This window comes from Lagopus muta, chromosome W, assembly GCF_023343835.1.
Source record: "Lagopus muta isolate bLagMut1 chromosome W, bLagMut1 primary, whole genome shotgun sequence".
NCBI classification, from domain to species: domain Eukaryota; kingdom Metazoa; phylum Chordata; class Aves; order Galliformes; family Phasianidae; genus Lagopus; species Lagopus muta.
Window position 1 is genome coordinate 3,618,177 of NC_064471.1, and position 12,310 is coordinate 3,630,486.

At 43.5% G+C, this 12,310-nt stretch overlaps 3 protein-coding genes across 9 annotated transcripts in view; 1 reads left to right on the plus strand and 2 right to left on the minus strand.

Moving 5' to 3' along the window:
- LOC125686399 (ubiquitin-associated protein 2-like) overlaps window positions 1-12,310 on the plus strand; it is a 165,572-nt gene that overhangs the window by 150,955 nt on the left and 2,307 nt on the right. For 5 of the 7 annotated variants that reach the window (XM_048930328.1, XM_048930327.1, XM_048930330.1 and 2 more), the window contains 5 exons: window positions 3,814-3,892; window positions 5,370-5,599; window positions 6,453-6,552; window positions 6,633-6,743; window positions 11,477-11,544. In XM_048930328.1, the coding sequence (XP_048786285.1) occupies window positions 3,814-3,892; window positions 5,370-5,599; window positions 6,453-6,552; window positions 6,633-6,743; window positions 11,477-11,544 (588 nt within the window). The remainder of the gene's footprint in view (window positions 1-3,813; window positions 3,893-5,369; window positions 5,600-6,452; window positions 6,553-6,632; window positions 6,744-11,476; window positions 11,545-12,310) is intronic. The other 2 variants (XM_048930331.1, XM_048930332.1) reach the window with 2 other exon arrangements.
- LOC125686444 (uncharacterized) overlaps window positions 1-12,310 on the minus strand; it is a 182,414-nt gene that overhangs the window by 141,596 nt on the left and 28,508 nt on the right. The window lies entirely within an intron of this gene.
- LOC125686402 (uncharacterized) overlaps window positions 1-12,310 on the minus strand; it is a 218,178-nt gene that overhangs the window by 132,155 nt on the left and 73,713 nt on the right. The window lies entirely within an intron of this gene.

A 12,310-nucleotide genomic window follows, 5' to 3' on the forward strand; every position in this document is an offset into this window, starting at 1 on the left:
TATTCTTGGACTGGGGCAATAGACACCTTGTACTCCCAGGGTGGGAGACGCCCAACCCCCAATTTTAACCATGTTTGGGTGACAGGAATAGTCTGTCCCCCAAAACCACCAATCATCACTCTGTCCCCATCAAATTTCCTCAGATCTCCATAGATAATTGATGTTTCTGCTCCCCTGTCTACCAAAGCCATAACTCTCTGAATATTTTTTCGGGACCAATAAATCGTTAATTCTACATAGTGCCTCCGGTCCTGTCTGGTGGCCCTACTGGGACTAACATCCCTTGTCACGCCATGAATTGTGCTATGGCCAATTCTTTTGCTTCTGGTGGCAAATTTAGTTGTCTCCAGAGCTGGCGGTCGATCTTAGCAAATTGAACCCCAGCCCGAATTAAATCATTAAACATTTGTTTTCGGGATACCCTTATGGGTCCCGATGGAGGAGCTCGAGTAGCCGGCATTTTGGTTTTATTTACCGGCAGGACCTCTGCTTCCTCCAAAAACCGAATATTGCGCCTAGTCCGCAGGCATTCTGTTTCTCCCAAGTCGGCAACTAACTGGGCAGCCTGCTGGACTACGGCTTCTGAGGCTACAAGGGGATTTAATATGGAAACTAGGGTGCCGTACAGATGGGAGGGAGCTTGCTGTAAAATTAAATCTCTCATCCCTGCTGAAAATTTAACCATATCAGGGCCATCAAATGTATCTTCATAGATAGCCTCTCTTACACCCAGTTCGTGGATATAGTTTTGAAGGTCCTCCATGGAGGACCACATGCCTGTACGTAAAGGTACGTCCGATTTATTCAGCCATACCATACGGCAGGCCACCATTAGCCATTCTAGTATAGAATGGTTTTCATCACATTATTGATTACCCACATATAACCTCTGTCTGAGAGCAGGATGGACAGTCATGGTGGCCAACTTGGCTATTTCTGGGCCATTCACCAAGACACTTTCTGCCCCAGTCTTAATAACCAAGCCGGCACACTTCCTCTAGGCTTCTGCCAAAATCGCTGTATTAAATCCATCAATACTGTTGCTGTGTATGGCCAGGCTGTTACATGTAAAGGAGTCTGGGCAGGGGGCCCCTGATCAGGCAGCACCCCTGCTGGTCTGTCCTGCCTTTTTTTTTTTTTGTTTGTGTGTGTGTTTGGTTTTTTTTGGAGGGGGTTATGACAGGACATACTTCTAGTGGATCGGTCAGAATTGGACATTCAAGCTCTAATTTGGATTTTTTATTTTCTTGATCAACAAAGTCCATTGATTCAGGAGTCTGGTCATCGTTTATTGAAATGTTATGAACTTGGCCTATGGGAAGATGTAGAATTGGCTTCTTCCCTGTTAATACGTTATGTTTGTGCTCTAGTTTTCCAATGCAGTCTTTTGAAAGTTGGTTTTCACTTTCTAAAGCGTTATTTCTTATATTGACATGATTTAAGGCACTTAATAGTGGCCATGCCACTATGGAGGCAGCCAGTTGTCTTTCTTTAATAGTGAGGACATCCTTGCTAAGTCCTTGAAAGTAATCCGCCATGCAATATGGGGAGATATTGCCCCTAACGTGTAAGGGACCCCATTTTTCCATGATAACAGGTAACTCATAATAGGGGGATCCCTCAAATCCTGGGATCTGCCCCAGAATCATTTTCTCTAGAGGAATATTGTGCTCCCCCTTCACCCATTTATAGAAATTCCAAAGAAAAGGCAAGATACAAACTTTAGTATATTCAGCCTGCCTGACTCACCGAGTGTATAATCAGTGGATATCAAGATGTTATAATCACAAAAGAACAAGAGAGCTAGTTAAAATAAACTAAGATAATAAAGGAGAATAAACAGAAGGCTTACCCAAATGCTAGACTCACCTACAGAAAATACCAAAAGAGGGGATCTCCAGACAAGATCCATCCCTACTGGCAGCCAGCTCTTAAATAGGTCTAGGAGGGGTAGAGCCAGGCTCCACCCCTTCCAGCAGCACAGGTGAATTGCCTTCACCTGTGCTCCTCTGGCTGACTCATGGCTCACCTCAGGTGATCAATCAGAGGTTCAGGCCCTGACTCATCATACACAACCTATATCAGAATACCAGCCTTCAGGCAGAGTTCACCCAGAGAGGAAAGGGCAAACTCTTCAACTGAAAACAAAATTTTCTTTTCTTTTTTTGCTTTTCTTTTGCTGGTGTGATTTGGCATTCCAGAGTGTAAGCCTACCCCAAGGTAAAGACTGTGTTACTTTTCTGTATAGAACCTAAAAGAATGATCTAAGGTAGTGATCTTCCCCTTTTTTGATTGTGCACCCTTATTTAAAAACGTTTGAACACCCACACTCTTAATATTTTTTTTTACCTTTGTTAATGGAACCAAAGAACATTTTCTTCATGTACCCCAATGGATTATTTTGGACACTCCACTTTAAAGACTCCTGATCTAAAGTTTCCTGTAACATATAGTTTAAATACTTTCTTCAGTCATCAGGTTTTTGTTCCAGTTTTGTTTTAAGTTTGTACTTTTTTTTTTAGGTGACGTTTTATCTTTTAGAAAACAAGGCATGGTATAAGCCCTACATTCGTGCTGCGATTATAGCTCTGGCTGTACCCCTGAGTCTTTGGCATCTCGCATGGTCTTTTGCTTTTCCAGGCCCTTTCCTGCTTGAAGATGACAGCTCTGAGCTGAAGGTTGAGAGAGAAGAGCTTTTAGTTGTTGCCTTTAAGTGGAGATGGATACTCAGCTCATAGAGTTTTTTTTCTCTGTGCCTTTACAGTCAAAGTTGTCAAGGCTTTTCAGCTGGCAAGAGGTGGGAGTACTCGTGGTTATCAAGACCATGAGGTGTTGAGAAGCTGCTCTTGCTTCTTTGTCAGCAGCCATCTCTTGGACTAAGCGTGTGTGTGTTTTGATGTTTGTTGGCTTTTTTTGTGTTAATTAATATTGTTCTTGCTTCTCAGGTCCTAAACTTCCTTTTCTCTAGGTGCTTTGGCAGATTACAGCAGAAGCTTTATCCTGGCTCATAAAGTTACCATTAAGAGATGAAGTATTTGTAGATGATATTAAATGTCTATAAAATAGATTTAGTTTGAAATTGAGGTAAGTCTATAGCTATGTTGTAAGCCTTGGCGGAAGCTCATCTTATAGCTTCCCTTATTTCTAGCTTTTAAAATTCTTATGTTTATAAGACAGGGTTTGTAAGAACTGTTCAGTTGTGTTGTGGTTTAACCTGTCAGGTGGTTAAGCACCACACCCTCGTTTGCTCACTTCCCCCCCTCCCAGTGGGTTGGGGGAGAGAATGGAAAATACCAAAGTAGAACTTGTGGGTTGAGATAAAACTACTAAGATAGAGAAAAAGGAAGAGGGAAAAGAAAAGATAATAGTTAAAACATATATACATACATCTGTATTATGTATGTAACAATTGATGCACAAGCAATTGTTTGCCACCCACCAACTGATGTCTAGCTAGCCCCTGAGCAGCAGAAGAGAGAGAAATGAACTCCCACGCCCTTCAAAACTTTCCTTCTACATGATGTCATATGATATGGAACATCCCTTTAGTCAATTCAAGTTAGCTATCCTGATTCTGTCCCATCCTTTGGGCTCCCGCAGCCACTCGCTGGTAGGAGCTGAGAAACTGGAATGGCTCTGTACAACACTGCTTAGCAACAACTAGAAACATTGGTGAGTTATCAACATTGTTTTTTATCCCAAAACCAAAACATAGCATCATATTGGACACTATGAAGAAAAACAACTCTGTCTCAGCTGAAACTAAGACACTCTGTTATGGTTTCAATTATTAATAAGTAATGTCTCTTCAAGGATTACTATGGAATTACATTCCCCGCTCCTGCAACCTTGACAGGCAGAGATGGGAGCCTTGCTAACAACCCATACTCAGGTGAGTGCTATTTAAAGGCAAGGATGATAAATTAGATGTGTTTGTTTCTAGATGCAGATAATCCTTTTGTTACTGAAAGAACAACCATTTTTCCTTCTGTAAGCAATTAAACTCACCAATCCAAAATAGGCAAATAAAAGCAAGCATCTCCTTCTCAACTTTGACATTATTTTTTCTTTGTGGTTTTGGTTGGTAATTCATACATGACCTCTTCTGGGATAAAACTGGGTAGTCTTCCAATGAAAAAGTACAAAATTGTTTAAAATGTAAATGGCAAGGTCATTTTGTGCCCTTCCCAAGCACATACAAGTGCTTGGAAAATACCCAATTGTTTAATCAGTCTTTTCCTTGAAACTGGCTTTCTTTTCTTTTTTTTTTGGCAATGGAATAGACCCTTTCAGAGCTCCCTCAGCAGCTCCCCGTGCTTGGTTATTTCTATTTTAGCACTTGTATGTTCCTAACAGGAGCTGCCTCTAACAGGCTCACCCCTGCCCTCCTCAAGTCTAATTGACTTAATTCTCAAAAGCATATGGTCTAAGAAGCCCTTCCTCACTCTTGCTCTTCTCTTGTTCTTCAGTTTTCAGTGTGCAAAGATGAGATTAATGCCATACAGCATATTCAGAAAGTGGTTTTCTTCCACTGCCATCTGATTATAGCTTAAAACTGTAGCCATAGGTATTAGGTGGTATAATTCCTATAATGCTGCTATTAAATGTTGTCATGTTTCTTGGCAACCAACAAAGAAGAATACTGGTTAGGATTGAGATAGATGTCATATGTCACTTCCTTACAGAAACAGAACAAAAACAAACGCATGAACGTGCTGCTCTGTAGGCTGTTAGTAAATGCAAGTGTTCTGGACTTTTCTGCTTCATAGTCACTTCTCTTGGGAGGCTGATTTTACGTCAATAACTAAATTTATTTTCCTACTTCTTTAGTAAGGTGATACAAGATGCAAGTGTTGTTTTACTGGCCTTCAGCTAATGTCTCCAGAACTTTGGTGTGAGGAATTGGACATCTAACTGGTCATGCTTCAAAAAATAAACATTGACAAAAATATGCCCATCACTGCCTGTAAATCCTAACTTGCTCTCAGACCATGATGCTTGGCTAATCAGTTTAACCTCCAGGAGAGTTACACTTTAACCCAACAACCGTTTTGCACTTTGGCTATTTACCATAGTTCTGCTTTTTAGCATATGTTATTGCAATAATCTGATAGTAATAAATAATGTACTTGAGATAGATAAGTATTAGTGTCTCTGTTTTATCAGTAGATTAGCTGTGGTACAGAGTTCTGTGCCACAAACAGGCAATGTCCCTGTGGCTGTCAGGAATAGAGACCGAGAGTTCTTCCCATGAAAACCTGCAGCCTTTCAAGTATAGGATGTGTTTTTTTTGTTTTGTTTTGGTTTTTTTAGCTGTTTATTTGTACTCAGAAGATCCTTGTAGAGAAGCTTTGATCACTTTTCTTCAGTTCTTTCCTTTGTAGGTGATGTAACAAAATTTGGCCGTGGTGATTCTACCTCCCCTGCTCCTGCTACCACTCTAGCCCAGCCACAGCAGAACCAGACACAGACTCACCATACGACTCAGCAGCCCTTCCTCAACCCAGCCCTGCCACCGGGGTACAGCTACACTGGGTTACCTTACTATGCTGGTGTGCCAGGCATACCCAGTGCATTCCAGTATGGGCCAACCATGTTTGTAAGTGTGACAGCCTCAACTGTAGTAACCCTCCCTTGATGACTGTTTTTTTCTCTCCCGCAAAACCTATGTCTTCCTCATCCTGCAAGAGATTCCCCCCCCCCAAAAAAAAAAAAAGTTGTGCAAGCATGAGAAAATAACTGCTGTCCCTTCTCCAAGAAAAGAGGAAATTTGGAAGGCCAGAAGTCATGGGTGTATGTTACTGTAAATAGTAGGTAGCTACAGCTCATGGATCTGTAGTGTTCCTGAAAACCCTTAGCAGCCTCTGAAGAGACAAAGGGAGACTCAAAGCTGAATCAGCAAGCTGAGAGGGCCTAGGAAATCCTTTGGAGGAAGGATACCCCAGCCTAGTAGTCTCAGGAAGGAGAAAGTTACTTGGGAAAAGGTGATACTTCAGGCAGAAGGATAGATTAGTATTTTAAGACTAAGTTTTATGAAACAACCTCAGGCAGGAGCTGGTTGGTGTTTCATTTGATTCTGGAGCACGCTGTAGTTATCCCTTTTTGGCTTATGGGTAAGAATTTTCTGCCTGCAGTCAATTTTATTGCATGTATGAGAGAAATGTGCAGCCTATTCTGAGACACAGTTGCACTGTAATGGGAAGAAAGTCCATATGATGCAGGACCAGGGGCAGCTGTAGCAGGAAACTTGTGGCTTGCACAGAGCTGCTAAAACAAGTTAGTACTTGAAATGTGAACACTGCCTCCCACATGATCCCAGTGCTCCCAGATCCAAATTACATTTCCCATGTGAGCTGGAGGTGCCTTCCCCACTAGATGACAGAAAGAAGCTTGCTTTTTGTTTGCTGCTCCCCAGCTAACAGCACCTTTTGTTCCCTTTCTCCTTTGTCCAGGTACCTCCAGCACCTGGTAAACAGCACGGAGTCAATTTGAACACTGCCTCCACTCCTTTCCATCAAGCAAGTAGCTATGGGCAGCATGGCTACGGAGCAGGTATGCTTATCACTGCACTGTTCACTGGAGCATCTACAGAGCTACTTGCGCACTGTAACACATTGTCTTGTACACACCAGCAGGCTATGATGACTTAACACAGGGAACAGCAGCTGGAGATTACAGCAAGGGAGGCTACAGTGGGTCATCTCAAGCACAAAGCAAATCTGCTGGCACTGGACCTGGGAAAGGTAATACGTGAGACTTGAGGTTACTTTTGAGTGGGATTTAGTAGGACAAACTACCAGTATTGCCAGTGCTTTGCAGTCAACACAGCAACCAGAGAAACACGCTTAAAATCAAAAATTTCTAATCAGGCAAAGATCTCTGTGAAGAGCAGTTTATTTATTATTGCAATAATGGGCGCACACCCCCTGCTGACGAGGGAGAAATTGTGCAACTAGTCAGTGAAATCCATTCCGTTATATACCCTGGGTCCAACACAGGTAATTCCTTTCCTGGCACTCATCAGTTGAGTGTCTCAAGCTCACAATCTTCCAACGCTGTTGCTACATTACACTTCCATACAACGTCTGTTACCAACCTATTGTTTTTAGGTATGTTCTGTGCTTTTCTATGGCGATAGGAGGACAATGTTTCAAAAAATTAGCACATTTGTTCTGTCCTGTGCTAGGCTCTCCCCTACCCTATATAGAATCACAGAATCACAGAATCGCAAGGTTGGAAACGACCTGCAAGATCATCTAGTCCAACCACCCTCCCATTCCTATCAGTGCCACAAGCTGCTAAACCATCTCTCATAGCTCCTCATCCAGGCGCCTCTTGAACACTGCAGGGATGGCGACTCCACCACCTCCCTGGGCAGCCATTCCAGTGCCTGACCACCCTTTGAGAGAAAAAGTTTCTCTTAATATCCAACCTAAACCTCCTCTGGTATAACTTCTGGCCGTTTCCTTGGGTCCTACTATTTGCCTGGGAGAAGAGGCCAGACCCTTTTACACGACAACCTCCCTTCAGGAAGTTGTACAGTGCAGTGAGGTCTCCCCTGAGCCTCCTCTTCTCCAGACTGAATAATCCCAGCTCCCTCAGCCACTCCTCATAAGGTTTGTGCTCCAGACCTCTCACCAGTTTTGTTGCCCTTCTCTGGACACGTTCCAGGGCCTCAATGTCTTTCTTGTAGTGAGGGGCCCAAAACTGAACACAATACTTGAGGTGCAGCCTCACCAGTGCTGAGTACTGGGGGATGATTACCTCCCAATATAATTACCTTACCTATTGCCTGTGCCATTTCTACCCAGGTCAGAATGCCCCAGTCTCAACTTTACTCTGTTCAGCAGCTTTCTTTGTGAAAAACAACTTATCCTATGCTACATACAGAAATACTGGAAATGTCCACTGCAAAAACACAGTCTACCTCTCACAACAGGATACAGATCCAAGCTGTTTCTCCACCTCCTGTGTACAAAATGCTTTTTTGTTTTTTAATGGCCCAAGTTATTCCTTCTAAATCTAATGGCTGAACTTCACATAAGGATTTGTGTGGTTGATGTGCAGCTTTGTCTCCAGTTACACATAGGAGAAATTGAGGTCTTTTTCCTGCCAAAGATGTCTTTGGTGAAGAATAAATGGTCTTGTAGTGTCATTGAAGCCTAAGATGCTTGATGCTACTGCTGAAATGGTCCTCTACCAATTGCTGACTGGATTTTGAGTTTGCTGGTAGGCATCTGAGTTAGCTGTGTATTCAGAGTGAGCAGGGCAGTTCACACATCTCTGGGCTGTTGTTTCAGCTGCTCTCTATATGCTCTGTAACTTATTGCATTGTTTCATACCTGGAAATGTTTCCTCTGTAACTGTAAAAGATAAGGGATGTACATAGCTTATGAAAGCTTTATTCTGCACATGCTGGTTAGATCTGAGAAATGTATACTGAACTGCTTAGCGCTAACTAGTTCATCCTTGAGCTTAAGCAAATACCAAGCATTTGCCATGCATCTGAAACACCAACTGGAGTGTTCAGTATGTAAGTCTTCAACCAAGAGCTGGTCATGCTCTTCTGCGTGGCCTGTGAAATGGAGTGATATCCTAGGAAGAGTAGTCTTAGAACAGTGCAAACCCCAGTTCAGTCCTTTGATTCAGTGGCCAAAGGAACTGCTGCTTTGTCACGGAGTTGACTAGATCAATCTATGTCCGTGACAGGGGCGGCAGGCCTCTGCCCTCCCCCCCACCCCAGTCCCACAAAAAATGGGAAGGAAGGAAGGGAGGAAAAGAGCAGCAGCAACAATCGATGGAGGAAAACTTATTTTACTATAATATCGGAATACAAGATAACACAATATATACAATTTAATTGAAATTGAGATTAATAAATCAGACAAGATGAGAGAGAGAGAGTTCCCAGAACCGAGTCAAACCTGGAAAGCTTGGAACGGCTAGGAAAGCACCCTCCAGCACCCACTGCGAGGCAGCAAGAGAGCGCCCCCCCCACCCGGAAGGGTCAGATCCCGTGACTGCTGTAATGTACAGGGATAGGTACTTGGAATTGGGGCAGTGACACTTTAATGCCCTGTACACTGCATGATGTTTTGATGTGGAATACTGAAACCCAAAAACAAAAAACAAAAACATAGAACCATGACATGCTTTTATTCAGATCCAAGTGAAGTGATCAGATCTGATCTTTATAAAACCACGAGTGGACAGTTGTCAGCAGTTTATGGGCTACTTTGGCCCTGTTCCATGAATAGTGGGGTGGGAGGATCCACAGATCCACACCCTAGAAAGGGAAAAGGGAAAGGATAGAAAGATGGGCCTAAAAACAAAACAGCAGCAATGATCTGAGGAGAAACAAACTAATTTAGTAAATAAGATATTGGAATGCAAGATAACACACTATAATACAATATAACACAATATAATAAGAATTGAAACTCATTAATGAAATAAAATGAGAGTGTCTGAAAGGCAAAGGCCTTACTCTAATGCTGTGATGAGACAGCACCCACAACAGAGACAAGCCAAATGATCAAAAAGAGGGGCTGTCAGGTGACTTACAAAGGCCTTTGATCTTATCCCCCTAAGCCAAAATGATAACAGAACAGCAAACAGTCCTCTGGGGAATGTAGTAGTTCTTCTCTTCTGTGACAGGTACCCAGAACTGGAGTATTAACTCTTTAACTCCCAGTGAACTGCATGATGTGGAATACCAACAACTAAACATCATAAAACCATGACATTCCACCCCTTATTCTACATCACTACATCATGCTCAATATATGCAAACAAAAAGCAATAATTAACAAGCATTACATACACTCACACACACATAAGTATATATACATGAAATTGCTGACTGCACTCCCCCAACATCAAATTCCCTTGTGGTACACACTGAACATCCCCATTTCTCTGCATCACCCACCAAGTGGACCCAGGTCCCTGGGCAAAAACAGTTCCACGAAGAGGTTTGCCCTTCCCAGAAGCTGGAAAGACCCAAACCGCTTTTCCCAACATGTTCTTTACATGTACTACAGGAACCTTATCTCCCTCTACAGTATGTAGGGAGCTGGCAGGACCATCATGATTGGTAGATCCTTAAGTGTTGACCAACCAGGTGGCTTCTGCCAAATGCTTCTCCCAATGCTTAAATGTTCCGCCACCCATTGCTTTCAACATGGTTTTTAGCAACCCATTCTGTTGTTACATTTTTCCAGAAGCTGGTGCATGATAGGGAATATGATAAATCCACTCAATGCCATGATCTCTGGCCCAAGCATTTAAAAGAGAATTTTTGAAATGAGTCCCATTATCTGACTCAATTCTTTCTGCAGTGCCATGTCGCCACAGGACTTGTTTCTTGAGACCCATTACGGTGTTTCGGGCGGTAGCATGTGGTACTGCATATGTTTCAAGCCACCCAGTGGTTGCCTCTACCATAGTAAGCACATAACGCTTACCTTTGCGAGATGGTGGCAAGGTGATATAATCAACCTGCCATGCCTCCCCATATTTGTACTTTTGCCATCGCCCTTCCTCCCAGAGAGGTTTCATCCTCTTGGCTTGTTTAATTGTGGCGCATGTGTCACAGTCATGAATAACCTGTGCAACGGCATCCATAGTTAAGTCCACCCCTCAGTCTCTAGCCCACTTACATGTTGCATCTTTTCCTTGGTGGCCAGATGATCGAAAATAGGGACCATCAGGTGACCTACAACGGCCTTTTATCTTTTCCCACTAAGCGGAAATGATAACAGAACAGCAAACAGTCCTCTGGGGGATGTAGTAGTTCTCTTCCTGGACAGGTGCCTGGACCTGGAGCATTAAGTCTTTAACTCCCAGTGCACTACATGATGTTATGGTCTGGAATACCGATAACCAAAAATCATAATATCATGACAACAGTTTGAGTCACCTTGCTGGTGAGTGAATGTTTCTGAGCCTTTTGTGGCACCAACTGACCCAGGTGGAAGCCAGCCTTAGTCAGTGATATTAATTCTGCAGGGGCAGTGGAGCAGATCTCATCCTTGGGCATGGATGTGAAAGGACAGGGACACAAGCTTGTAGCAGATGCTGAAGCTCATTGCTCAGCAGACTACTGGAAAGCTCTTGAATGCCACGAGAGCCAAATGTATCCCTAATCCTAGGGGAAAACTGGCTTTCTGCAAGCTAAATGAGTGTTCAGCACAGCCAGCTGCTGCCCAATGAAGTGCATTTGAATCCCAGCTACATGCATGTAGTGGACATGGATAACTTATCCCAGTGGGCTGATTTCCTGCATTATAGCATGAGCAAGGAACTGAGCCCTTCTTCCTGCTCCCGTATGGAGCACAGAGCAGGCCTAAGGGCATGTGGGGCGGTAGCCTGTGGGTCCAGGTGCCTTCACTGAGTACCAGGACCAAAACTAAGTGTAGAGTTCCAGTTGGGTGTTGCTTGGCTTTTTCATTGTCAGTGGCTTCTTGTTTTCTAGGTGTTTCTGTAACTTCAAGTAACACAGGTGTGCCTGATATCAGTGGCTCTGTCTATAACAAGACTCAGGTGAGAATTGCTGGATCCTCCTCCCTGTTGGTCTGAGACCAGGCTGGTGGCTCCTTTTATGGGTGTGATGGCACTCTGCTGGATCTGTGGCAGCTGAGGGCAGTTTCTAAACCAGTTGGTCTTGGTGTCAGCAGACTTGAGCTTTTCTTATACTGGCTCTGCTTGCTGCTAGAGAGGAGTCTTGTTCTCCATCCTGCTGCTTTTGCCTCATCAGTTCCTGGCCAAAGCTGCTGTCACAGATGCAGAGCTCCCTGCACTGTCACATGCTGCTTCATGTATACTGTGCCCTGAGCACAAATAAAATGTGATAGCACCAGTGTTTTTAGAAAGTAGCCCTCAAAGCAGATGAGTTAAGATGTTTGCTTTTCTCCAGCTAGACCAGTCAGTAGCACCCACTGCTATACCTGAGGATCTCTCTGATGGGTACCAGCACCCCTCTGCTTCACCTCTGTCTATTATTTTGTGTACAGGTTCCCAAAGAGAGTAGAAAGCACTTCAAGCTGTGTTGTGCAGTGGGGTTACATCCAGCTCCTTTCCTTATCCTTGAATCTTCTGTCAGGGCAGTCAGACTCATTGTGTGTCTGACTGTGATCTGTGCCCATGGGTAGGACGCCAGCTCTCAGTTACATGCATAGCATTAGCTTTGGCCTGGGGAAAGAAAACAGTGCAATTTCTTCTTGTCTTTTTGTTGAGCTGCTCTGAGGTCAAGTACACAAGATGTGAAGGATGGATTTCAAGCAGCTGCTGCTATCCCATATCCCACTAA